This window comes from Microtus pennsylvanicus, chromosome 3 (genome assembly GCF_037038515.1).
Source record: "Microtus pennsylvanicus isolate mMicPen1 chromosome 3, mMicPen1.hap1, whole genome shotgun sequence".
Taxonomy (NCBI): domain Eukaryota; kingdom Metazoa; phylum Chordata; class Mammalia; order Rodentia; family Cricetidae; genus Microtus; species Microtus pennsylvanicus.
Window position 1 is genome coordinate 95,010,749 of NC_134581.1, and position 26,272 is coordinate 95,037,020.

At 38.3% G+C, this 26,272-nt stretch overlaps 2 protein-coding genes across 3 annotated transcripts in view; one reads left to right on the forward strand and one right to left on the reverse strand.

Annotated features, from left to right (window-relative positions):
- Herpud2 (HERPUD family member 2) overlaps window positions 1–22,953 on the forward strand; it is a 31,593-nt gene extending 8,640 nt beyond the window's left edge. The window contains exons 2-8 of one of the 2 annotated variants that reach the window (XM_075966496.1): window positions 2,786–2,863; window positions 6,267–6,380; window positions 9,600–9,751; window positions 17,751–17,873; window positions 20,517–20,840; window positions 21,511–21,625; window positions 22,083–22,953. In XM_075966496.1, the coding sequence (XP_075822611.1) occupies window positions 2,786–2,863; window positions 6,267–6,380; window positions 9,600–9,751; window positions 17,751–17,873; window positions 20,517–20,840; window positions 21,511–21,625; window positions 22,083–22,244 (1,068 nt within the window). In that variant the 3' untranslated portion in view covers window positions 22,245–22,953. The remainder of the gene's footprint in view (window positions 1–2,785; window positions 2,864–6,266; window positions 6,381–9,599; window positions 9,752–17,750; window positions 17,874–20,516; window positions 20,841–21,510; window positions 21,626–22,082) is intronic. The other variant, XM_075966497.1, reaches the window with a different exon arrangement.
- Septin7 (septin 7) overlaps window positions 1–26,272 on the reverse strand; it is a 325,981-nt gene that overhangs the window by 161,930 nt on the left and 137,779 nt on the right. The window lies entirely within an intron of this gene.

The following is a 26,272-nucleotide window of genomic DNA, read 5'->3' on the forward strand; positions in this document are numbered from 1 at the left end:
GATTTTTGTCTTTAGGTACCATTTCAATTAAACAGATTTAGGTACCTGATCAGTGGCAGTCCTAGGCCTCATTAGAAAAACTAGAAGCTGAACCTGGGGCATATTGTATCTGAAAGTAAGAAGACTATTAGATCAGACAGAGATCATGTGAAATGACACTAGAGTGAACTTCCTAATGGTCAAAAATGGTGCAGTCTGATTAATAAACAAAGAAAATGTTAGTATTCAAAAGCACAAAATTCTGTGAACTCACAATGACACTAAAGAAAAAAATTACCAACACCTCACTGGTCATGCGGGAGATTGCTTGGGCAGTCACCCTAAAAACTGACAAAGGGAAGTAGTTGCACATTGTGGTAGTTTTTCTCATGTAGACTGAGTAACCAACTAGCTAATGAGATAGGATCTAGAATGATCATACTAAAAACAGAAGGAATTAGAAAAACAAGTTTGCTATTTCTAATAAAAGATTGGAGCAACTATATAGGTAATTAATAAGGTAGATAGGAAGTTTGTAAAGGACAAATTAGTCTGGCAACATCAGAACCTCTGATGAAGCTCAGTATCACTAAAAGTCACCATCCTAATCTACCTGTGCTAGTGGTGCAGGAAGTACATAGCTTTATTACAGAGTACTCTTGTCACAGACCTTACTCCGAGTCTAATTAGCCTCCACACCTAACTATCACACTATGGAGTACCAGAAGGATACAGTTGACCCAAATAACACAAAGTGTAACTGTAAGACAGATAATGACTTCTTTCAGAAATGCACAGGAGAAATGAAGAGAAAGTGCAAATATTTGGGGATGTAGCTCAGGTGGTAAAATGTTTGCCTAGCATTCATGAAGCCCTGAGTTTGTTTGATCCCTAGCTTCACATAACAAGACACAGTGTCACATACCTGTAATCCAGTGCTTAGCAAGTGCAGATGGGACTAGAAGGTCAAGCTCATTTGCAGCTGTATAGGACTCGGGGATGAGAAGACAAGGCCATCTGCAACTGTATAGCAAGTTTGAAACCTACCTAGGCTACATGAGTTGTTTGAGAACATAAATAACAAAAAAGATTGAGACATAATTCAGTCTTGTGTGTGACCCTTGTTTGAATTTTGATTCAGACCATCTCTAAGAAATGAGAAAATCTGAGCTGCATGGTTAAATATGGCAGTCTTGTAGTTATTAAAAAACTGAAGCAAACCCCTAGAGGTTGTACCAAGTCAAGTGGAAAGAAATGCATTTGCTCTAATGTAATCTTGAGGTTTCCCTTAATCTGTGTATTGCCATGAGGCTGTGGCTTACTGGGTAAAGTTCCAGCATCTGTCTCTGGAGGGGCTTCATGGTTTCTCCTGATTGTGCTTCTTTCTCCCAGCATTCAGTATAGTTTCCCCACCTAGTTCTACTCTGCCCTATCAACAGGCCAAGGAGTTTCTTTATTCATTAACCAATAAAAGCAACACATCTACAGAAGGACCTCCCACACCAGGACCCTCTTTCTGGAGATTGGGACAGGAAGTGACAACTCTAATTACGGGGCTGGTTCCTCTTGAAACCAAGCCCCATTCCAAGACTTTTGCTCTCTAGATACTAATTACTTTATCATCAAGCAAAATCTAGAGTTTAAGGGTTATAGGGAGGGAGGTTAAGTGGCAGGAAATGAAATGAAGATCAAATGTATATAGAGGGAGCTCTGTTCAGTTTTTATGTGCTGGTTAGAGTTTTCAAGACTTGGCATTAAAAAGCCTTTTATATATATTTTTTTATAATATAGGAGTTTACACTTTGCATTTTAGAAATGGCACACTAAAAATCTCGTCTATCAGTTAAGCATCTTGGAAAGGTAACTGTATTTCTCTAGTGTCTTTTGAACTATCGATGTCACTCAGCATAATAATTTCTATTATGACTTTCAAATATATGACTCTTGTCATAGCCTTGCTGAAAATACAGTTTGTTTAAAATTATATTTATGGCTTGGATTGGATTTTGAATTTAACATTTGGTATAGCCAATGAATTGTTTCCTTGGAATTCAAGGAACATTTGCAAATATGCTTTATGGGGACTAACAGAAACACACTAATTTTAAATAATGCTAGCAGTGTGAGCTTTAGTAGACTTACTATGAAGTACTAAAATGTAACAGAGCCAACCAGAACACACTTTCTGTTATGGGTTACATATAGAGGTGACAACTGAATCTCCATGCATTTGTGTTGCTTTCTTTGGTTTTGTGGTTTTGAATGTGTAGATATTTGTAAGTGGCAGAAATAAAGCAGGAATAGTTGTGGGAACCCCATTAGATCTAAATGACTTTCAAACTAAGGACAATAAGTTCTTCTGCATTGTGTTTGGAAGGAAGAAAATGGGTCTGGATATACTTTATATTAAAAAAATAACTGACTAACCAGTTTAAAATAACTAGTGATCTTGAACATTTATCTTCTAATATCTATTGATAGAAGGCCCTTTGCCTTTCCGTTTATATGAAATTGAAGGCTTTTAATTAAGAGTGCTATATTACAGCTGATAAAACACATTTGTTTATCTTTTTGTCAAGTTTTATGTGATGATCTGTATTATTATTATTATTATTGTAGATAGGCTGCCATTTGCCCAGCTCTTAAATGCCTTAAGCGGAACTTGGGACTAAAGTTCTTAAAATATCTGTTTTCTTCTTACTTGTCCCCAAAGAGAGTTTAGTTTTATCCACATTTGGTCATGTTTTCCCTAACCTTAAATATATATAGTAAAAAAACTGACTTCTTTCTTCTATCCCATTTCTAGTTGACGAAGGACCAGAGGTTGGTGTATTCGGGCCGACTGCTTCCTGACCATCTGCAGCTGAAAGACATTCTCAGAAAAGTAAGCTCTCCTTCTACCTTAGAAGAGTGGGAGAAACTACCTCTCAAGTTTTGTCTAGCAGATTGAGTTCATCAGCCCCTGTGGGTAGCAGAACAGATAAAATACTTCAGAAGGTAACAACAAGGCAGAGCATAGAGGTTGTTTGGCTAACAGTTTTGTATGCCCATCTGAGCTAAATCTGAATCTTTTGTTCAGATGTTTTTCATCTTTTAGAAGAAAACACTGACTTGTCAGTTGTTGCGGGAGGTCCTCCCACTCCTCCAGCCTATCGCCGCTGAGATACCAGCCCCTTGGGGCGTGGTCTCTCTCCCTTTAAAAAAAGCGGCCACTTCCCTCTCCTCTCTCTCTTCACTTCCTGCTCCACCGGCGACTAGACTCCTGGTTGCGTTGCGTAGAGGGCCTTTGCCTGGGACAGTGATCTGTAAGTTTTTTCCCCTTTAAATAAATATCACCCTATTAATCATAATCCCAAATTGGTGTGGCATTGTTTGTGACTTACGCCTTCAGTCAGTACTCCAAGCATAGTGTTTACAGTGCTCAAAGATTGATAACATCTCTATAAGGCCATTTTAAATCAGGATATATAACATTTTTAATGGTTTGAGTTAGGAGTTTAATTTCTAGAAAGGAAATAGGATGATGCCTAAGTGGCAAACCTGTTCATCAGATTTAAACACTGATGCTCAAAGGCAGTGCTGCCTATGCTCCAAGGTAGCTCTTTGACAGTCAACTCGAATGCTAATGCATCTTTTAGCTCATTGTTTTTTGTGACGTTTTTACTTTATAACTTTTTATTCTTGCTATGTTACTTTTGTTTGTGAATATAGTAAGATTGGATAGTGTTCTATTTTGTGTTTGGCTTTTTAACTCAAGTCTTAATGCAGATATTCCTGATCTCTTTTACTCTGCTTATAATCACCTGTGGGACACATAAAATGTAATGTCAATGTATTTCTCTGCTTAAGGGCCTTTTTAGCTTTGCCAGTGTGGCTTCTGACTGTTCAGTTGCTTGTTTCAAATGGCTATAGTGTTTTACCATCTGCCCACCTAAAAAATATTGTAGTTTATAGCACAGAGATTTCTCATCCACTTTCCCCTAATGTATAGCTTGCTTTAGCCATCATAGTTGTGATCAGTGGACATTGTCACTGAAATTATGCATTCTCAGAGTTATCTAGGTGATGCATACTCTGTGGATTTTGATAAATGTAGAATTACATATTTCCACTATTATAGTATTATATAGAATAGTCCTTAAATGAGCTCACCCATTCTTTTTTTCTACTTTTCTGGTGCTGGGTCATCCCCAGCCTAGGACTTTGCACTACCAGTGAGCTATCCTGAACTTTGTTTTCCTGTTTAAAACTGCTATATGTTCTGCTCTCTGAAATATTCTGAATAACAGCCTGAGGCCAGAACATGAATATTCTCAAAAGACGTTTGCAGACCTTGGGAAGTGTTACTTTTGAAATAGTTCTTTGAATTGTTTCTTTTCTTAAAGTTGGTTTCCTTTCAGTAAAATGTTGGTATTGGTTCTACAAACTGTTTAGTTCTAAAATGTTCTATAGATATATTCCTTGAAGGTGGATGGATGTTTTGATAAACCATTATTAGTATGATGTTTTGGCCCTGGTTTTATGGGGATACACATTGGATACTTCAGTATTTCCTATTCAGAAGCTGAGTTTGTGTATCAAGAGAGACTACCTATGTCATGCTGTCTGTCTGAAGCTTTTCCTTAAACAGCATAACCCCAAGAACTTCATCCTCTAGACTCCTAGAGCAACTGTAGTTTAGATTTTTGTTTTATGCAAAATATTGTCATGTATGTCTCTCATTGAGCCCTATTGCACTGGTTTGTTGTTGTTGTGCCCGAATGCACTAATTTTGTCAGTTAACTATATCATAAGTTCCTTTAAGGCTGCCCTTGATTTTCCTGGAATTCACCTCAGAACTGAGCACAAGTCTGGCTTCCTTGATAGTTGATCAGGTCTTCCCTTTTCCACTTGATAGTTGATCAGGTCTTCCCTTTTTCACTTGATAGTTGATCAGGTCTTCCCTTTCTCACTTGATAGTTGATCAGGTCTTCCCTTTTTCACTTGATAGTTGATCAGGTCTTCCCTTTTTCACTTGATAGTTGATCAGGTCTTCCCTTTTCCACTTGATAGTTGATCAGGTCTTCCCTTTTCCACTTGATAGTTGATCAGGTCTTCCCTTTTTCACTTGATAGTTGATCAGGTCTTCCCTTTCTCACTTGATAGTTGATCAGGTCTTCCCTTTTTCACTTGATAGTTGATCAGGTCTTCCCTTTTCCACTTGGTAGTTGATCAGGTCTTCCCTTTTTCACTTGATAGTTGATCAGGTCTTCCCTTTTTCACTTGATAGTTGATCAGGTCTTCCCTTTTCCACTTGATAGTTGATCAGGTCTTCCCTTTCTCACTTGATAGTTGATCAGGTCTTCCCTTTTCCACTTGATAGTTGATCAGGTCTTCCCTTTTCCACTTGGTAGTTGATCAGGTCTTCCCTTTTTCTCTTGATAGTTGATCAGGTCTTCCCTTTTCCACTCAGGCATCCTTCTTGGACTCTTGCCCACCCACCCTTCTCCATGCTGCTGCTGCTGCTCTTCATAGTTGTTCAGAAATGCTACCTTGGCTCTCTCCTCCTCTGTTGTCTGCTGCCATCATGTTTTCTAGCTTACCAGCTGTATGTCTTGTGTACATTTCTGTGTGATCTCATTAAAGCATAAAGACCAGCCTAGTTATTATTTAAAATGTTTTTTCTCAGCCACAGTTGTAAATCTGTGGAAATAATATGGAATATTTACATAATAGAATTCAAATATATACTCTATATCTGTGTGTATAAGTGTTATAGATAAAAAATGACTTAGTTTGGAAAGTAAAAAGCTGTTCTTCACTTTGCTAAAATTAAGGCAAAAGAGATGAGTTGCTTTTATCGGTATGTTCAAGTAACTGAAGTAGTTCTGCTATTCAGAGTTTGTGGGTCTGAAATCTCAAGGTGACTTTTACATTGTTATTAAGACAGTATATGTTTTATATTGGATTAATAGTTTATGTTGATAATTTTTATTATGAAAATAATAAATTTATTATGAAATATTTTGTAATATTTGTTGTTTAAAATCTATGTATGCCAAGTTCTTTTAACATAATAGTCATTGAGTATTGAAACCATCTCTTAAGCATGGTTAGAAAATATTGCATTCAGAAGGCTACAAATGTTAAAATGGCAAACTTACCTCCAAATATTGAACAATTTATTACTAACAAAATGGCTAGGCTAGAAAGGAAAGGAATTTAAGTCTTGAGTACAATACTTTAGCTTAGCCAGTGACTTTTTAAATTGTAAATTTTTCTTTAAACATGATCTTCTTTAATTTTAGCAAGATGAGTATCATATGGTTCATCTAGTCTGTACTTCTCGGAGTCCTCCCAGTTCTCCAAAATCCATCACCAATAGAGAAGGGCATGAAGCACTGGCATCCAGCACCAATTCTGTGAGTTGTTTTGAGAGGAGTAAACATTGAACTTCTCTGATTTTCTTTATCTGCCTCTAAAAACTAAATGGAGGGCTGGGGCGTTGTTCCGCAGTACAACACAGTCTAGCATATGTGAGGCTGTGGGTCAGTCCTCGTCACAGCAAAGAACAAATGTGCAAACAAAACAGATGGATTGCGGCTGGAGAGATGGCTCAGTGGTTAAGAGCATTGCCTGCTCTTCTGAAGGTCCTGAGTTCAATTCCCGGCAACCACATGGTGGCTCACAACCATCTGTAATGAGGTCTGGTGTCCTCTTCTGGCCTGCAGACATACACACAGACAGAATATTGTATACATAACAAATAAATAAATAAATAAATATTTTAGCCGGGCGTTGGTGGCGCACGCCTTTCATCCTATCACTCGGGAGGCAGAGGCAGGCGGATCTCTGTGAGTTCGAGGCCAGCCTGGTCTAGAAGAGCTAGTTCCAGGACAGGAACCAAAAGCTACAGAGAAACCCTGTCCCGAAAAACAAAAAAAAAAACAAACAAAAAAAAAAACTAGATGGATCACTTGGAGTTCGTAGTGTTGTTTTATTTCTAATCTTCATTTGATATTTTGAGAACGGGTCTCATGTAAGCCTTCTGGACTTGAATTCACGGTGTGTAGCTGAGACTGGCCTTGGTCTATTTGCTTCTGCTTCACAGTTCCTGGGATCGAAGACTTTACCACCACACTCAGTGAGGTTGTTTGAAAAATTTAAGACTATGACATTTAGCATTTGTTTTTGATACAGTGTTACTTTGCTTACAAGATTTGTTCACCATGAGCTGTAATTTGATTAATGGACAGGTCAGCAATGGAGCCAATCTTTATAGATTTAGTTACTAGAAAACTCTGGAAACAGAGTTGATGTGGTTATATAATATAAATCTTAGGCTAGTGAAGTTTAAGAAATAGTAAGGTATCAAGTGTAGTATATTTTATTCAAAGCACATTAAATTATTTAAATCTAAATGACCTAAATTTTCTTAAGGTAGATTACTTGACAGAAGACTTTGGGGTTTTGTTGTTTGTTTTGGTTGTTTTGCTTTTTAATCACTGGATTTAGGCTTACATTCACAATGAAGAGCGGAGGAGAATCACTTAATATATTTATCTCTTATGTAACTAGATACTCATTTCTGCCTGAAATTCTTTTGGAAGCTTGTAGGAGTTCAACTTTTAGGGTGAGATAATGGAGATCATGGAAGCTTTCTTTACTTACTTCTTGCTGAAGCAGGGAACTTTGATTGTGTTAAAGGTATTTCCCTGGTTAAGAATTTAATCAACTGGGCTATGGTAGCACACACCTTTAATCCCAGCACTTGAAAGGTAGAGACAGGTGGATCTTCGTGAGTTTGAGGCCAGCCTGGTCTACAGAGAGAGTTCCAGGGTAACCAAGGCTACACAGAGAAACCCTGCCTTGAGGAACACAAAGAAAAAGAAAAAAGGGAAAAGAATTCAATCCAAATATTAAGGCAGGTGTAATCAATAGGGTAAGTTACCTGAGAGATCTTCTAATATATATTAGATAACTGGTTCTTTAAGAAATACATCCTTAAATTGCTTATTTACTCAGTGTGTCTTCTGTGGGAATTGAACTTACATTAAATTGAATATGAATCTTTATATGTTTCCTACCTTGGCATAAAAAGGGACAAATTCCAGACTAGCACAGAGATTTTTTTTAATGTAGTTTTGGATACAAGTATATTCTAGTTTTTATTTTTTGTTTTTTTCCTACTGAGCCAGTGGTTTCTTGGCCATAATGACATGTCATTAGCATATATATATTTTTTAGAGTGTTATGAAAATGTGAAAAGTATCAAAGGAAAAATAAGTTTAATTTCCCCTATGTTTTTTATGGTTTAAAGATTTCAAAGAGGTTTGAAAATGATAGAAAAATCTAATCATAAAAAAATTGCCTAATAAAATGAGAAGTAATAAGTTTTAGAGAAATTAGGGTGTGTTGACATATAGCTAGGCTTTTCTATTAATTATACTTATGGATACGATACCTTTTTGGGGGAGGCAATTTTAAGGCAGGGTTTCTCTGTGTAGCCCTGGCTGTCCAGGAACTCACTCAGGCTGGCCTCAGAGATAGAGATCCATCCATTTGCCTCTGCATCCCAAGTGCTGGAATTAAAGGCAAGCGCCAATACTGCTCTGCTATGAATACCATATCTTTTTTTTTTTAAGATTTATTTATTATGTATACAGTGTTCTGCTTGCATGTATCCCTGAAGGTCGGAAGAGGGCACCAAATCTCATTACAGATGGTTATGAACTACCATGTGGTTGCTGGGAATTGAACTCAGGACCTCTAGGAGAGCAATCAGTGCTCTTAACCTCTGAGCCATCTCTCTAGCCCTGAATACCATATCTTAATGACCCATTTAATGAGAATTTTTTTTAAAAGCCTTTCTTGGTTATGTCATAATGAGCCAGACTTCTTAGTAAAATATTTAGTATCTGTTTTTCATGAAGTAACTTCTTCTTTTTTTTTAATGAAGTAACTTCTTCTTTTTTTTAAAAAATTTATTTATTTATTTATTAAAGATTTCTGTCTCTTCCCCGCCACCGCCTCCCATTTCCCTCCCCCTCCCCCAATTAAGTCTCAGAGATCATTTTGCAGATCAGTGCGCTTGTGATTTTTTCCCCCCTGGACAGAACTTAGGAAGGTAGACAGGCTAAAAGATATCCTGCCTATCAAGAGGATGTTGCAATTTTAACAAACTTCGAAGGATTAAAAGTAGCATTGTATCTAGCCTTTCAAGGTGTGAATACTATAATTTATATAAAATGTAATTATGTTTTAAATAATGTACGATACTTTGACGTATGTTACAAGATATCTGGCTTATAGTAGCAGTTTAAATGACTAGAAGTTAGTGCCATTCTTAGACATTTTCTATGTACTAGGCGTTGTCAAAGGAGCTTTGCTTGCTGTCATTTAATCTACATAATTTAGTATGCATTTTTTTGTAGGTCGTTATTCTGTTGTCTATCTGATAAATACAGTATTACTATCATAATCTTGGCTTTCTGACCCTTTTAGTTTCATTAAAATCAAAATATGCTTTATGGGATACGAGATTCAAATCAGTTTCTAAAATTCAGGGTTTTTTTTCCAGAGGGATTTTATAGATACATGTTTAGTAAAATATACTTACATTTTTTGTTTGTTTATTTTAGAATTCAGATCACTCTGATTCAACAACTCCATCCCCCAGTCAAGAGAATTTGTCATTAGTTGCTGGTTCTTCAGAAGGATTGAGGCATCGTACCCTTCCACAAGCACAAACTGACCCAGCTCAGAGTCGTCAGTTTCCGTATGTAATCCAAGGGTAAGTGAAAGAGTACGGGTTGTAATTAGGACCCTATAAAATCACACGCACACACACATACACACAAATCTACTTTAAAGTTTTTTTCACTGTAGCATCTTTTTGATTATTAAAGTACATTTGAAACCAACTTAACTTTTCAAGTATTTTCACATGCTTTATTCACAAACAGATGTAACAGAAATAAAATTAGATAATTACTGAAAGTGAGAAGCTAAAATAAATGTAACAACAAACACAGAAAGTAGCAAAAAATATTAAATGCTGACTAAGTGTATAACAACAATATCTAGTAGGTTGGCTGAATGAATAGACAATATTTTTTTTATTTTTTTGGATTTCCGAGACAGGGTTTCTCCATAGCTTTTGGTTCCTGTCCTGGAACTAGCTCTTGTAGACTAGGCTGGCCTCGAACTCACAGAGATCCGCCTGCCTCTGCCTCCCGAGTGCTGGGATTAAAGGCGTGCACCACCATCGCCCGGCTAGACAATTTTTTAAAATTTTTTTTAAACTTCGTGCATGTTCATAATGAAATATTTGTCTGTAATTTACCCTCATGTTCCCCATACATGCCCTCTTCCCCAACTTCATGTATTTATTTGTTTTGCTTTTTGAAAAATTCACTAAGTCCAGTTAGTGTTGTTCCTATATACATGAGTGTGGGGCCATCCACTGCAGCATGAGAAACCTAGTAGCAGCCACATCCTCTATAAAGAATGGTTCTTCAGACCCCAGCAACTATCCGATTTCAGTAGTGTCAGAAAACTCCTAAGGGGTTTTGCCTGGAGATCTTTTGTTGGGTTGATCTTATGAAGTAAGTCTTGTGCAGGTAGCCACAGCTGCTGTGTCCAGAAGACTGGTTTGTAACAACCCCCAGCCCCCACCCCAACTCTTACATTCCTTCCACCTCCTCTTTCGAGATGCTGCTTTAACTTAGCTGTTGTGGTGTTAATGTAGATGTCCCAGTTAGAGTGAGCAGTCAGACTTTACTCTTGGCAGTTGCACATCCTCCTGTTGACTGCTGGTCACTGAGAAGTTTCTTTGACCAAGATTAAGAGCAGCCCAGGACTACGGGTACAAAACTAAATATTTAGAAGGCAATTTAACAGCATGGTCATTTAGCAAAATACAATAGCACATTCTACTCCAGGGCCTGTGATCTTCCGAGCTATGGGCTTTTGACCAGGGACTTCCCTCAATGTGGAGCAGGCCCCAAATCAATGAGAAAGCAGTTAGTTACCTCATAACATGCTTTTCTTGTACCATTATACATAGCTTGTCTGGAAAGTTCATATTATAACATGCAGGGCCCATGGTCCAGGATTCAAAAGACCATTGGTGTCTTTCCCCCCACAGCAGACTGCATAGTACCTTTTGGCACTGTGAAAGCTAGCCAAGCAAGGACGTGTCCTGGTTATTTGAGATTGATTTCTGTGTGTCCTGCCACCAAATAATAGGGTCTTACCATGTAGTTATGGTGGGTAAGCGCAGTGACTATAACTTGTGTTGTTTTGGAAGTACTTGGTCCTTCTTGACCAATAACTTGTAGGGAGATATCCCATGCTTTGTATTGAGAATTTCATTTAATAACCCGTCTTCTGGGAGTGGCACTGTACAGAGTAGTTTTATTTGAGTTATTATTTTTAAAGTTGTATTTTGAAATTAGCTTACTGACTAGCGGGTTTTCCTAATATTTTTTCAGATATCCTTAGTTCTAGTTAGCCCACCTCCTGTCCCTCCTTTCCTATACTCCTCCCCATCCCTGCTTAATCTTTTAACTCAGTATACCTCATTTCTTTTTACCTGTGCCGTACTATTCCCTCCACTGTTTATGAAAGTTGGGTTTGTGATAGTAAGCTCCTCTATGGCTTGTGATATCCTCTTCCTTTGGATGATGGAGGAAGGTCATTGGTTAAATAAAAAGAAACTGCTTGGTCCTCATTGGTTAGAAGATAGGTGGGAGGAGTAAACAGAACAGAACGCTGGGAGGAAGAGGAAGTGAGCTCAGACTCCACAGCTCTCCTCTCGGGAGCAGACGCCTCAGAGAGACACCATGCCCCAGCTCCGACCCAGGATGGACTTAGGCTAGAATCTTCCCGGTAAGACCAGTGCTCACAGATTATTAGAGATGGGTTGATTGGGATATCAGAATTAGCCAGTAAGGGCTAGAGCTAAAGGGCCAAGCAGTGATTAAAAGAATACAGTGTCCATGTAATTATTTTGGGGCATAAGCTAGCCGAGCAGGCGGCCAGGGTGCTGGGAACACAGCCCCGCCGCCCTTATTACTACATTTGCATCAGCTCTTTTTCACCCCTGATTCTCTCCATACTCCCACATTTCTCCCTTCTTAAGCCTTCCCAACCCTAGTTCTCCCCTCACTACTTATGTTCTACTTATACTCCATTATCCCTCCATTCTTATTGGGTATCCTTCCCTCTCCCCCAACCTACCCAAGACTTCTTTCTACTTCCCTGGCTCCCTCTTGTGTTCCAAATTAAGTATGCAAACTGAGGGAGATCTGCAAGTGAGAAAGAACACATGCCATTGTCTTTCTGAGCCTGAGCTCCCACATTCAGTATGTTTTTCTAGTTCCATATATTTACTTGCAGATTTGTGCTTTGATTTTTCTTTGCAGCAGAGTAGTGTTCCATTGTGTATAAGTTCCACATTTTCCTTATTCATTTATCTGTTATGAACATCTAGATTGTTTCCATTTCTTTTCTGTTGTGAATAGAGCAATAGCTTAAGTGTCTCTGTAGTAGGATATGAAGTACTTTGAGTATAAGCCCTGAGTAGTGTAGCTGGGTCACAAGGCAATGCTATTTTAACTTTTTTGGGGGCCCTCTGGACTGGTTTCCAAAGTGGCTGCAACTGGTTTCTGTTCCTACTAACTGTGAATTCCCCTTTCACCAAATCCATTCCAGCATTTACTGTCATGCTGTGTTCCTGATGTTGGCCCTTTTCACTAGGGTGAGGTGGATTTTTTCTTTTCTCTGTTTTCTTTTTTATATTCCAACTACAGTTCTTCCTCCCACCTCGCCTCCCCACTAGCCCACTCCCCCACTTCTTCCCCTGGGGAGTCAACAAAGTCTGGCACATTAAGTGGATTCTAAAAGTGGTTTTAATCTTTATTTTCCTGATGTCTAAGGAAGTTGAGTACTCTTTTATTTACTAGACATTTGTATTTCTCCTGAAAATGCTCTGTATAATTGTATAGCTAATTTTTAAAACTGGAATATTTATTTTCTTAATGTTTAAAGGCTTTTTGGATTTTGTATATTCTAGATACTAATTCTCTGCTAATAAACAGCTGGCAAAGAGTTTCTCCCATTCTGTGGTCTGTGTATTCATTTGTTTCCTTTGCTGTAATGAAGCTTTTAGTGTCATGATCTCCCATCTGTTGCCGTTGGTCTTGTTTCCTGTGATCCTGAGGTCTCATTCAGACAGTGTGTGCCTGTGCCAGTGAGCCGAAGTGTGCTGCCCACTTTGCAGCAGTTTCAGTTGGTTGGGTTTTGTTTGTGGCGAGAGATAAAGATCTAATTTAATTGCTCTGTATGTTGAAATCCAGCTTTCCCTGCACCATGTGTTGAAGATGCTGTCCTATTTTCTAATGTATATTTTTGATATCTCCAAAAAAAAAACCCAGGTAACAGTTTTATGGACTAATATCAGTGACTCTCAGTTTTATTCCTTTGATCTGTGTGTCTTTGCACCATGCTAGTTTTTGTTACTGTAGCTCTGTAGTATAGTTGGAAATCAGAAATGATGATATTTTCTGTGTTATTCTTTTTATTTGGGATTGCCTTGGCTGTCTGTGGTCTTCTGTGCCTCTATATAAAATTCTTGATGCTTTCCTGTTTGTGAAGAATGATATTGGAATTTCATTTGGGATCGTTGATTATTTTGGCTCATGGCTTAAGGGACAATACCCATCATGGACAGAGGGCATAGTGGTGTGAGGATGGTTTGTGGTGCCTGGAACTTACTTAAATCTGGGAAGCTGAGTAGGTAGAACCGGGTTATAGTTGTAGTGCCTGTGTTATTAAGGTTGACCTGTGCTTCACTGTGCATAGTGGCCAGCACTTAGTTGCTGTCTGTGTACAGACATGTAGAGTCAGAAGATGGAGAAGGAGGATGCAAAATCTTAGTCATCTGAAATGCAGTTGTGATCATTTTATGAAGAAACTAAAGAAAAAGCTCTGATGAAGAAATTCATGACATACTCCAGCCAAAAAGGCACAAAATCAAATCAGATAGAAAATAAAGACAAGAAATCAAAACAAACAAAAAGCCGAACAACAACAAAAACGCACAGGAAAAAGTTCCTAAGACACCAGAGAACCTAGTTCTATAGAAGACATTAAAGCAAAAATTTAAGCAAATATAGAAAAAATTAGTTCTTTCCAAAATGAAAGTCAAGTTTATTGCTTATGCAAAGAATTACTTACAAATAACCAACCAGGAGGATGTTTAAGATCTCTGACAGTAGAGGAAGTCTTTTTAAGAATATTATTTTAGGGCCTGAAGAGATGGTTCAACAGTTAAGAATATTTGTTCCTCCTACAGAGGACCTGTATTCAGTTCCTAGAGCCCACATAGTGGCTTATAAACATCTATAACGCTGCTTCCAGGGGATCTGGTGCCCTCTTCTGATCTCTGCAGGTACCAGGCACATGTGTAGTACACATACATACATGGCAAAACATTCATATACATAAATAAGCCTAAGAAAATTTTTGAAAGTTTAAACCATACAATAATTCTGTTGTCAAGTACAAACGAAAGTTTGTTTCTTTGTGCTATTACAGCTTGCTGTGTTTTCCTTATGGGGTAGCATTTTTCTTTAGTTGTACACAGTGTTATAGGTCTCTTATTCAGACACATTTCAAGAGACTTACTTTATTCTGTTTTCCTGTTCTCTCATAATATTTTGTTATTCTTTTATTGCCTTCATTGGTTTTTAATTTATCTTTCCATTACTTCTTGGTGGAAAATTCAAGAAAACTTCTGTATATGTACTCAAGTATATTCTCCTCATTCTTTTTTTTTTTTTATGTATACCATGTTCCTCATGCATGTATACCTTCATGCCAGAAGAGGGCACCAGATCTCATTATAGATGGTTGTGAGCCACCATGTGGTTGCTGGGAACTGAACTCAGGACTTCTGAAAGAGCAGCCAGTGCTCTTAACCTCTGAGCTGTCTTTCCAGCCCCCTGTCCTCCTCATTCTAACATGAATAGGAGCATTTATACATATTTTTCTATATCCTGTTTAAGATAATATTGAAGAAGTCACTCAAAGATATATAAAGAGATACTAATTTATTTTATAGCCATATAGTAATTCAGTAAGTACATGGTTATAATGTCTACTCTTTTATTAAAAAATATTTGAATTATTTCCAGTCTTGTTATTAAATAGTTGCATAATGGATAACTTACGCGTGCATCCTTTTTTGTTGTTATATTTTAACTGAATGGATTTCTAGATGTACAGATGGGTCAGTGTAGATAGGTCAGAGAGAAAACACCCTCATTCAGAAGTTAAGAACAGTTTCAAAAGGGAGGTGAGTGCCAGGGATCTCTATGTTGGCATATTATCATAGTGTCCAGTGTGTCTCTGTTAGTGAGAACATATACTGGGAGTGTTAGGAGGCTATACGACAAGTGTAGCCTTGACTCAAAGGCAAAAAGATGAGAAGTTTTGTTTTTATTTTCATGTCTGCTACTTTTGTAAGCGTATTTTCAAAAACAGAATTACTTAGACAAACAGATATGAGAACATTTTTACATTTTAGAAATTGTTCTGTAAAAGTTTATTTTAGTTCATACTGTCACTAGCAATGAAAGAGTTGGATTTCACAGTCAGTACTAGCTGTGTGTGTGTGTGTGTGTGTGTGTGTGTGTGTGTGTGTGTGTGTATTGCTAGAGATCAACAGGGTCTGGAATATTGATAGATATTTTTAGTGTCTTCTAACTTAGGAAACAACAAAAGCTTATCATTGCTTTAATTTGTTTTTGGTGCCCTAATGATAATTATTTTTAGGAACTCTGTATGTAAAAGATGTTAATGACTATTAAAAACAGCTTTTTTAAGCTGCCAATTTCTGCTGCATTTTCTGTAATTTAACTGAATACTGTATTTTAGAATACTTGACTATATGGAAAAGGTAAAACTTTTAGAACCCCTTTTTTTCTACCAGCAATTTAATAACCATATTTCTTAGTGTGGAAAATTTCTTTTACTTGTTGCTTAATGGTATAGTATCGAAAGCATTTAAATTATTGTTTTAGTTAGGGTTTCAGTTGTGAAGAGACACCCTGACCAAGGCAAGTCTTATAGAAGAAAGTATTTAATTACGGGTTTGCTTACAGTTTCAGAGGCTTAGTCAATTGTCATGTTGGGGGTGTGGTAGCATGCAGGCAGGCATGGTGATGGTGTGGTAGCTGAGAACTTTACATCCTGTTCTACAGGCAACACACAGAGAGACACGGGGCCTCAACTCTTAGCCGCAGAGAGATACACTTCCTTCAACAGTGCCGCTCCCACTCTAGCAAGGCCACACCTTCTAACCCTTCTCAAACAGTTCACCAGCTGGGGACTCAGCATGCAAATATACGAGCCTATTTAGGCCATTCTCATTCAAATCACTACAGTTAAATAAATTTTTATTAGTTTTTCTATTCCTTTAGGTTTCAATAATACTGTCATTTAGTATCAAAAGAGTTTTTTTTTTCTTGATTCCTGGCGAGTGCTGAACATTAACATCTTATCTAAAAGTCAGTAAACATAACTGAGAATTATAATATGCTAGCTTAAGCACAGAATGAATTTTACTGATTACATAGTTCAGTCATGTTTAACAATATTAAACAAATAGGGAAATAACATATCAAGATCATCTTAGAAGCATTTGCTTTTTTTTGGCAATATATGTTTAATAGTTGCCTTCCATCTAGACTGTGTGTGAGTGCTTGTATGTATGTGTGTACAAATGTGTAGGCTAGAGGTCACTCATCATCAGAGAAAGAATTAGAGTCTTATTTAAGGGGTGGTTAATTAAATCAAAACTGGCTCACTGTAACATTCTTCTTTGTTATGACCAAATATTTGACAAGCGATTTCAGAAGGAGGGGTTTTGTTTAGCTTATAGTTGAAGGGATACATCATGGTGGGGAAGGCAAGAGTGTGGGGTAGCTGATCACAGCGGGTCAGAAAACACAGGAAATACAGAAAGTGGGGCTGGGCTATTAAACATCAAAGTCAGCCCCTACCCCTGACTCACTTTTTCCAGCAGGACTGCATCTTCTCAGGGTTCCCTAACTTTCTAAAACAGTGCCACTAGCTGGGGACCAAGTGTTGAAATACACGAGCCTGCCTGGGACGTTTGCCTTCAAATCCCAACACTGGCGTTTCCTGAGTACACCGTAGCAATGTTCTGAGGAAGATTCCCCTGCAAAGTTAGGGAAACTGAGGCAGAAGGAAGTTAATCATGGCTTTCTACAAGTTTTACTGAACTAATAGAATTTTAACTTATTTACAGAAATTTAGAAGTATGTTGTTCACTCTTGGCTCTTTAAATGACAGCTTGCATTTGAAATGTTTGTTTTTTTAAATTAATTGTCTGCTGTATCTTTAATAAAATTTTACTGCTTGACTGTGACCTATTCCTCAAAATAATGTCATGAAGTTTATTTTATAGCTTTGATTCTTAAAAAGAATATACTTAAAAATCAAAGTTTTTTTTTTTTTTTTTTTACTTTTTTCACACTAACTTCGTGTTTTGTGGATGACTTATTTTGTTTATATACTTGGGTCCAGGGCCAACTTAGGTAAGATATATTGTGTTATTTGAGGAATGAATGTTGAAAATAAGTATCTTTTCAATAAGATTTAAAAATACTGTGTCGGTGATTGACTTAGTTCATAAATAAGTCCAGAGGATTTTTTTTTAAGCTTTTGACACATTAAAAGGCTTCATTTATTCTTTATTGCAGAAATGTGGACCACCAGTTTCCTGGACAAGCTGTGCCACCTGGGTTTCCCTTGTACCCTGCTCTCAGCCCACTGCAGATGCTGTGGTGGCAGCAGATGTATGCTCATCAGTATTATATGCAATAGTAAGTCTGTCTAATTCATTGTTTTAGCCTCTTTGTTAATGGCTTCATGTTCCTTTACCTTAAGTTGAATTGGGATTGCATTTGTTTCTGTCATACTTCAAAATTACGGAGTAAGAATTTATAAGCTTCTCAGAAGATACTCACTTCAAATTACTTGGGTCTTAGCCCCTTCTCCTTACCCCTGATTTCATTTAGCAGTACTCAGATACTTTTAAAACACAGTATAGAAGTTGAAGAAGAGAGTTTCCCTGAAAGACTGCAGGTCTGCATGGAGACTAAAAGGTCAAAGGAAAAGTGGCCCAAGGAAGTGTAAGGCTCGGTGTGGCTCATATGGTCACTGCACTCATTTCTTGACTGTGACCAGAGGAACTAGGCATCTCGTCAGTGAGTCAAGTCTCTGCTTCGTTCTCCCATTCATCCTTATCCCATACTCTTGTCCTCAATGAACCGGCTGCTGTGTTGTGTCCTCATCTGGTTTGTATGGTCCTGTTTTCTTGCTTCTCTTTTTTTCTCATTATTTTCTTCCCTCCTTTTTAACAGTAACAATCTTGGCTCACTTTGGCAGATTCACCCACCCACTGTGTGCCTGTTGGCACCCAGGAATCTGTCCTGGGCAGTGCTCCTAGATTTCTTTCTTCTGTAGCTGCAATTACTGACTCTCTCCTTCATGATGATGAGTCCTTTACCTTCTGTGCTTCCTGTGTCACTTCTTTCTTGGGAGATTCCTAAAGAGTAATTGCTTCTGCTCTAAGTTCAGAGCATCTAAACTTGGGTTTCTTCATTCTTTAAATGCCGTTTCCTTCTGACTTCCCCTATTAGTTGTCAAGAAAGTTCTCGACTGAAACTATTTAGATTCTAGCGTCTGTTATCTCTGAACCCAGAACCTTACAGAAATGATACAATTGAGCTTCTGCTCTTTCTTTGAATCCTGCTTCCAGAATTTTATTTTAAACCTGTTTTACTTCATGTTAGCTTTCCTTTCTATCTCATGATACTCGAACCTTATCCTACTTCAAGTAATAGTATATCAGGCATTTCTTTTCTGCTCCTAATGTCTACTGACTTTATTGCCTCCAGCCTGAGGGATGTATATATCCCTGTACAGAGCTTACCTGCTTTATGAAGCTCCTATACTAGTGTTCGTTCATAAACACTGGCTTCAGGGAGACTGTTTGTACTTCTATAGTGTCAGCTATGGTGTAGTGTTGACTTTGTGCATAGTACTCTGCTTTCCACCCTTTGTCCTGTTTGTGACCTCCATGAGAACCATGTAACGGGAGTAAGACTTAGTGTAGCATACTGCTGAGACATATTACCTTGTGTGCGCCATTAACTTTGGAGTCACAGGTTTTACCTTTTCAAGTTCACGCATGTATCGAAACAGTCATAAAATAAGAAATGTTTTAGAAACAAAAGGCTTATTAAGAACCAAGGTATTAGCACATTGGTTTAAATAGGAGTTTATACCCAGGGAACATTTCCTTAATTTTTATTAGCTGTGTTGACTATATAATTTAAGCATTTAAAAATACTAAATAATAAACAATATAAAATAGTAAAATGAATCTCTGTGTGCCTGTTTCAGTGTCAGTGTTTACAGAGTCATGTCAGTCTCATTCTACAACATTTCCTTGTTAATATTTAAAGACAAATCCCAGCCATTTCTTGTTTTTAGGGGAACCTATAATAAACAACTTACTCTAATCTTATTTTTCTCTGTGAGACAGGGTCTCATATAGCCCATGTTGGTCTCAGAATGGTTATGTAGCCAAAGATGACCGTGAACTGTTGTTCCTAGAGCTTCCACCTCTTAATCCTGGAACTATAGGCACATGCATGCTACCATACCACTTTATGTGGTGCTAGGCATGGAGCACAGGGTTTTCATGTGTGGCAGATTGGGTTATGTTAACTGAATTACATCCCTAGCCCTTTTTCTGACTTAAGAAAACAAAATTTAAAATTGACCATTTTTATTGTGTGTGTATGTGTGTGTGCATGTGCACACTGAGTCACATGTAGAAGCAGAGGGAAGTGTGTGGGAGTTGTTTCTCCTTATACCACCTAAGTCCCAGGGGTCACACTCTGGTGGTCAGGCTCAGTGACAGGTGCCATAGCCCCCTGAGCCATCTTGCTATCTGTTCTGACTTACACAGTCACATTAACAGCACCTTAAAGGGCACAGTCCTTTCTCAGGTGACAAAACTCCTATGATTGGGGTTGAGGCGTGGTTATCCAAGAATCATTTGATGTTTAAACCCATATTTAGACAGGTATGTCGAAGTGTGGCATGAGGGCAAGTCGGGAGCTTCGAGATGTTCATTCCATGTAGAATAATAAAGGAAGCTGTTAACAGAAAGACCCTTAGCTACTCACTGTCAGCTTGTAAACCGTTTACCAGAATGTGAACATGGCCATTATCATTTCCTCCTCCTCTCTGCTGTGGTCTTAGGTGGCCAGGCTAAGAGAAAGTTCTTCCTTAGCCCCACTTTTTCACTGGGAACTGCTTCCTAAGAAACACAGAGCAAGAGTGTGATAGTCAAGATTAGGGTTATAAAAATTTTTCATTACCTAAAATGTCTTTAAAATGCATAATATGGTAAAGTTTTTTTTTTCTTTTTAATATTTTGGTGAATATTTCAGTCAAGCTGCAGTTACAGCTCAGGCCACATCAAGTGCCAACCCAATTCAGCCCACTGCATCACCACCTTTAAATTTGGCACATGTTCCTGGAGAAGAGCCTCCACCAGCTCCCAACCTAGTGGGCCAAGAAAATGGGCCCATGAATGAGAATGTTCAGATGAATGCACAGGGGGGACCAGTGCTAAACGAAGAGGACTTCAACCGTGACTGGCTAGACTGGGTGTACACATTCTCGCGAGCTGCAGTTCTCCTCAGCATCGTATACTTCTACTCTTCTTTTAGTCGGTTTATCATGGTAATGGGAGCCATGCTGCTGGTTTATTTGTGAGTGATGGATATTAACTGTTTGTGGTTTCTTTTAATTATTTCTAAAGAGTTTATCACAGATTCTAGCATAATGTAGTCAGTTAGAATGAAGGATTTTTAATATTGGCCTTCAGGTATCCAGCGTGTTCATAATAACCAAAAGCAATGGCACAGGTATTGTAAAAATATTTATCAGAATTGTTTAAAAGCAGAGTATTTAATTATTATATTTTATATAAATTATTAATTCGATGATTCAGATTTATGTAGTATATTCGGTTATTTAGTATCCTCAAGAATATGATAAATAATTTCATAAGGATGCTTTTTTAAAGTAATATTTATCAATAGTAAGTCCTAGAAACATAGGTCACACTTTTTTCATAAGTAGATTCCTGGTCTTGCCTTTTCTCTAAGAGGCAAAGAAATATATTTAGTTATATTTCATTTTGAAAAAAGCTCCAAATATTTTGTGGTTTAATGTGTCACTTTGAGCCAGTTATGTACAAGATAGACTTTTAGATTTGAATTAGGTTTTGTTTTGGTGTTACTAACCTTGAGAAATCCACTGACTTGAAGTAAGATACTTGTTTTTATCATTTATTAGAACACCTCCAGTAGTGTTTCCCTGAGGGACACTGTTTTATAGTATTACAAACACAAGTGATTTCTTTATTTTGCTGAGCAGACACCAGGCTGGATGGTTCCCGTTCAGGCAAGAAGGCGGCCAGCAACAGGTTCCTAACAATGTTGACATTAACAACGACGGGCAGAATGCAAACAACCTAGAACTTGAAGAAATGGTAGGTTATTGGTGTTTGTGTGGATTTTATAGGTAGATAATCCTTAGTTCTATATGGGACAGAAATGATGATGGATTCTTGGATTCCATAGATACCTGTAGAAGGCACATGAAGAAAAGTTAATATAGAAACTGTGGTAGTTTCATTTGGGGAATTTAGCATGTAATAGTCAGTCATATCATCTATTAGAATAAGTGGAGAGATTAACATCTCTATAAAAAATAGTTAAAAAGAAAATTACGCATTGGTGAGAATGTATTATGTTGGCAGTTATTTATGCACCACAGAATTTATTAATTTTAGACTTCACAAAGATTTCTAATTGTCCCGGATTTACCATTTTCCATACATACTTAGATTTCTTCTTGCTATAGAAAGTATTTAGCTCCCCCCTATACTATTATAAGTTGGTGTTTGTGGTAACAATTCCTCAAGAGTGTGTTTATGTTTTTGAAAGGAGCGTCTTATGGATGATGGACTTGAAGATGAGAGTGGAGAAGATGCAGGTGAAGATGCCAGTGCAGTGCAGAGGCCCGGGTTGATGGCTTCAGCGTGGTCTTTTATCTCCACCTTCTTCACTTCACTGATACCAGAGGGACCTCCCCAAGTTGCCAATTAGACCTGAAAACTGTGCCAGCTGCAAAAGAGGGTTTGACTTTAGGAAAGTGGTTTAAATAACAGTGCAATTTCAAAAGAAGAAAATGTATAACTTTCTTTTAATGATCATGTACAGAGGTCTTTTCTTTAAGCTTCTCACGCATATGAATATTTTAAGCACAAATGGACTACTAAGTGTGTGATTTTTTTTGTTTGTTTAAAGATTCTAACAGAGCATAGCATAACAGTACTGGTCTTCCAGTTTTATTCATTTCAATTATGTGTAGTGCGCCAAGCAGAACCACTGTGTGTTGTTTCTTTAAAGAGCTGCTACACCTTTAAATGTCCATAGCTAGATGGCCAACCCTTCAATGTGTACTTCGAATAAATATATCTATTTTCTGTGAATTATCCTGAAAGTTTTAAAACAGAAATGACCTCATAGTTTTTAATAAAGAAGTTTATTTACCTAAAATGTGGTAGTAGCATCTTGCCCACCCATAAAGCAATAAACTTCTCAAAAATCTTAATTTTGACATTTGAATAAATGATGGAAATTTTCTATTTTAAGGACACATGTAGCATCAGTTGGAATTAGTATCTTAAAAAAAAAGGCACCTCTTCATTGGAATGAAGTGATACAAAGTGTTTGATATGGCAGTACTTTTATAAACTACGCTGGAAATTGCCCCCTGTAATTTTTTAAATAAAAAAATCAATTATGATAAATAGCCTTATGGGATATTTATTCAAGTTCTTCAATACTAATTGACATGCAGAAGTATGTTTAAATTTTGCGAGTTTGGCCTACTTCCTTTCTAAAGGGCACCTGTTAGTTTCTAGTAGTCTCACACTGACACAGTGCTCCTTGGGTTTGAGCCTGAGGCACATACAGGGTAGTGGCAGAAGAATGCATAGCTGTTGAAACTCTTGTTAAGTTTATTTCCTTCTGTTGGAAACTAAAGAGAAGAGCTGTGGAGTCTGTTGAGGGTGCAATATTTTGGGGTACTGTTGTCAGGGAGCTGTAGTTATAGGGGACCCTGCAGGGGGAAATGAACAGCCTTCTTGTGTCTCAGCCCAGGCAGAGTCTCAGGAGAAAGATGCTTGTCAGCTTTGTCTTGAGAATGGTACAATTGTGGCTTCTAGGAATGGTAACTGTGTTGTTATTTTTAATTATTTTCTCCATGTTGTTAATTTCCTCATGTCAACCTTGCTTTCAGTAAGTCTTGGTTACAAAACAAAAACAAAATACACACACACACACACACACACACACACACACGAAAGAAAAAAAGAAAAAAAAAACCAAAACCAACCAACCAAACAGACAAACAAAAACAAAAGAAACTAGTCAAGTGTCAGCTGTATTTGGAGGGGGCTGTGATTGCCAAATGGCCATGGAGCTTAAAGATGGTTTTCAGATAGCAAAGAGGTTGTCCTGAAGCTCAGAGACTGGTCTAAAACCAAGTGGAGAGGAGCGACAATGAGGATATGTTTTTGGAGAGTGCTTCCAAGGTCTCTTATGTTCTTTACATTGACAGAAGGGATTAGGTTTTCTCCAGTGAAAGGTTATATGTGTGGGCAAAAGGAAAGCGTGTGTACTACTGAAAATGGACATATCAGTAATGGGATATAGACCATTTTTGGAGCCACAATTGTGTAGTTCAGTGACAGGTTTTGTTGTTTTGTCTCATAGTTAAGTCTCGATTTTCACCTCAAATTTTAGTAGATTGTGGTGAGGCAACCTTGTGTCTGTTGAATCTTGAGTGGTGGCACTGGAGCTGCAGAACTGGACCCTGGCTAATGGGTTCTTCACCAGCATGTTGTTTGGGAAGCCAGTGAGGCCAGCTGGTTCATCTCCACAGGTGAAACGGCAAGCCATGCAAATGCAAAGTGGTGGTAACTTCCGTATGGTGGGCACAAAGCATATTTATTTGTGTCTCACTTCTCACATGTACATTGTACTTTGGATATTCCAATATTTAGACATTTAGAAACGTTCTACATAATAGGAGTTCGTGATAATGCTTCCTGAATGCATCTTTTATGGAGCAGTTGGGAGTTGTCCTCTTAAAGATAGTATAGAACTGTCACTGGGTGTTCTATTCCTGAACTTGGGGGCTTATTTCCTAGCCAGGACTCCTAGGAGTCTTTGCCTGGCACAGTGAAGCTTCAGGTCAACTGAAGACCCGTCTCTTCCTGTAGCAAACTCCCATGAATGCAACTGCCCATGCGCTACATTTATGGGTACATTCCAGAGGTTCCAGTCTTGGGGATTGTGGTTGGCGACCCTGCTTGAACACCCCTTGGTTGAGGGGGTGAGAAAGCACGGAGTCAATGTCACAGATACCCGGAGTAGCAAAGCATGTAGCTGCGGTCTCGTTTATTGTGGAGATCAGGCTTGCTTATATACCTCCTGTCCTGCCACCCATTGCCTTCAGTGACTGAGTCTGTGGTGCTGGACTCCTATTGCTTCCGTGGATCAGGCAACCCGTGTCAGTGGTCTCCAAGCACGGTGAAAGACTCCGGGTTAACCCAAGGGGAAGTCATTAGTGGGCATGCTCATGTGGGCCAGTTTGTGCAAGGGCAGCCATGGCCGGGTCACTGTCAGGCTGTTTTTCTCCTGTAGGGGACCAGTTTGGAGGGCATCTTGTCAAAGCTTACTTCCCAGTCATGCTGCTGAGTTCTGACTCTTCATTTAACTGACGTACTTTACCAAAAGAGCCTGCCATTGCTTGCGCTCACTGTTCACAGAGTATGTACTGCAGCAGCTCAAGCCTGAGTGATCCAAGGCTACAGAAGAGACAGGTAGGAAAACGGAACATTCATGGTCTTTACCAGTCGCCATTCTCATGGAGGAATCATAGAATAGGCCGTTGTTGGGTCATCATGGCCAGTTATATAATGATAAAAATAATTAGCTAGAATGCTTATATTGCTGATGTTCAAACATGCCATATACCTGCTGTCCTAGTTACATTTTCATTGTTGTGATAAGCATCATGACCAAAGCAACCTGGGCAGAAACCGATTTATTTTATATTAAAACTATCAAGAATGGAAGCTGGAGGCAGGAACTGAAACAGATTATGGAGGATGCCTGCTACTGTCTTCCTCCCTATGGCTTGCTCAGCTTCCTTACACCACACAGGATACCTGCCCAGGGATTGTACCACCCACAAATGGCTGGGTGCTTCCAAAAAATCACTAATCAAGAGAATACCGTACAGACTTGCCTACAGGTAGTCTGATGGGGTATTTTCTCAGTTGAGGTTTCTCTTCCTTAGATAACTGACTAGCTTGTGTCAAGTTGACAAGACGCTAACCAACACACCTGTTCTAAGTGTACTTCATCTTTAAAATGTTTAAAACGGGGTGACTTGCAGTGTTACTTCTGTTTTCCAGATGAGAACACCACATTTAATTAAATAACTTGCCCCAGATCATGCAGGTGGTACACCACTGCCTTCTGCTTTATACCTTGCACTCCTCAGTTAGCCAGTCACACAAATAAGGCATCTAGGGTTCTTAGCTCTGAGCCAATTGTGATGAGCTTGTCTCACACCAACCCTTCTGTTGTGAAAACAAGAAAAGTCATAGTATAATCATCTATCACCATGTTTCCAGGGCTGTCAAGAAAGAAGGACAAGTGTTCCAGAGCTGGGGACAGTGATTGACACTTACTGATGTAAGGCTGGGAAGCTGAGTAGAAATTTTAGAAGACTTATTATTGGGTACAAAAATACAGTTCAGGAATCAAGTGCTAATCTTAAGTTCTCGAGTAGTCTTGAAAACAGGGAAGATGCTAACTTGAATTAGAAATTAATGATACAGGGGTGGAGCTAGGGGGAGGGGAAACTGCTTGGGATTATTGTATAAGCGAAGAATACTTTCAAAAAATTTTAAAATGGCATAAAAAAAGAAATTAATGATACTTCAAGGATAACTGTCAGTCAAGTACTTGCTCTGCAAACAAAGGGACCTGAAGGGGTCGATCCCCAACACCCACATAAAAAGCTGGTAGTAGGTTCCTATAATCCCAGTGGTGTG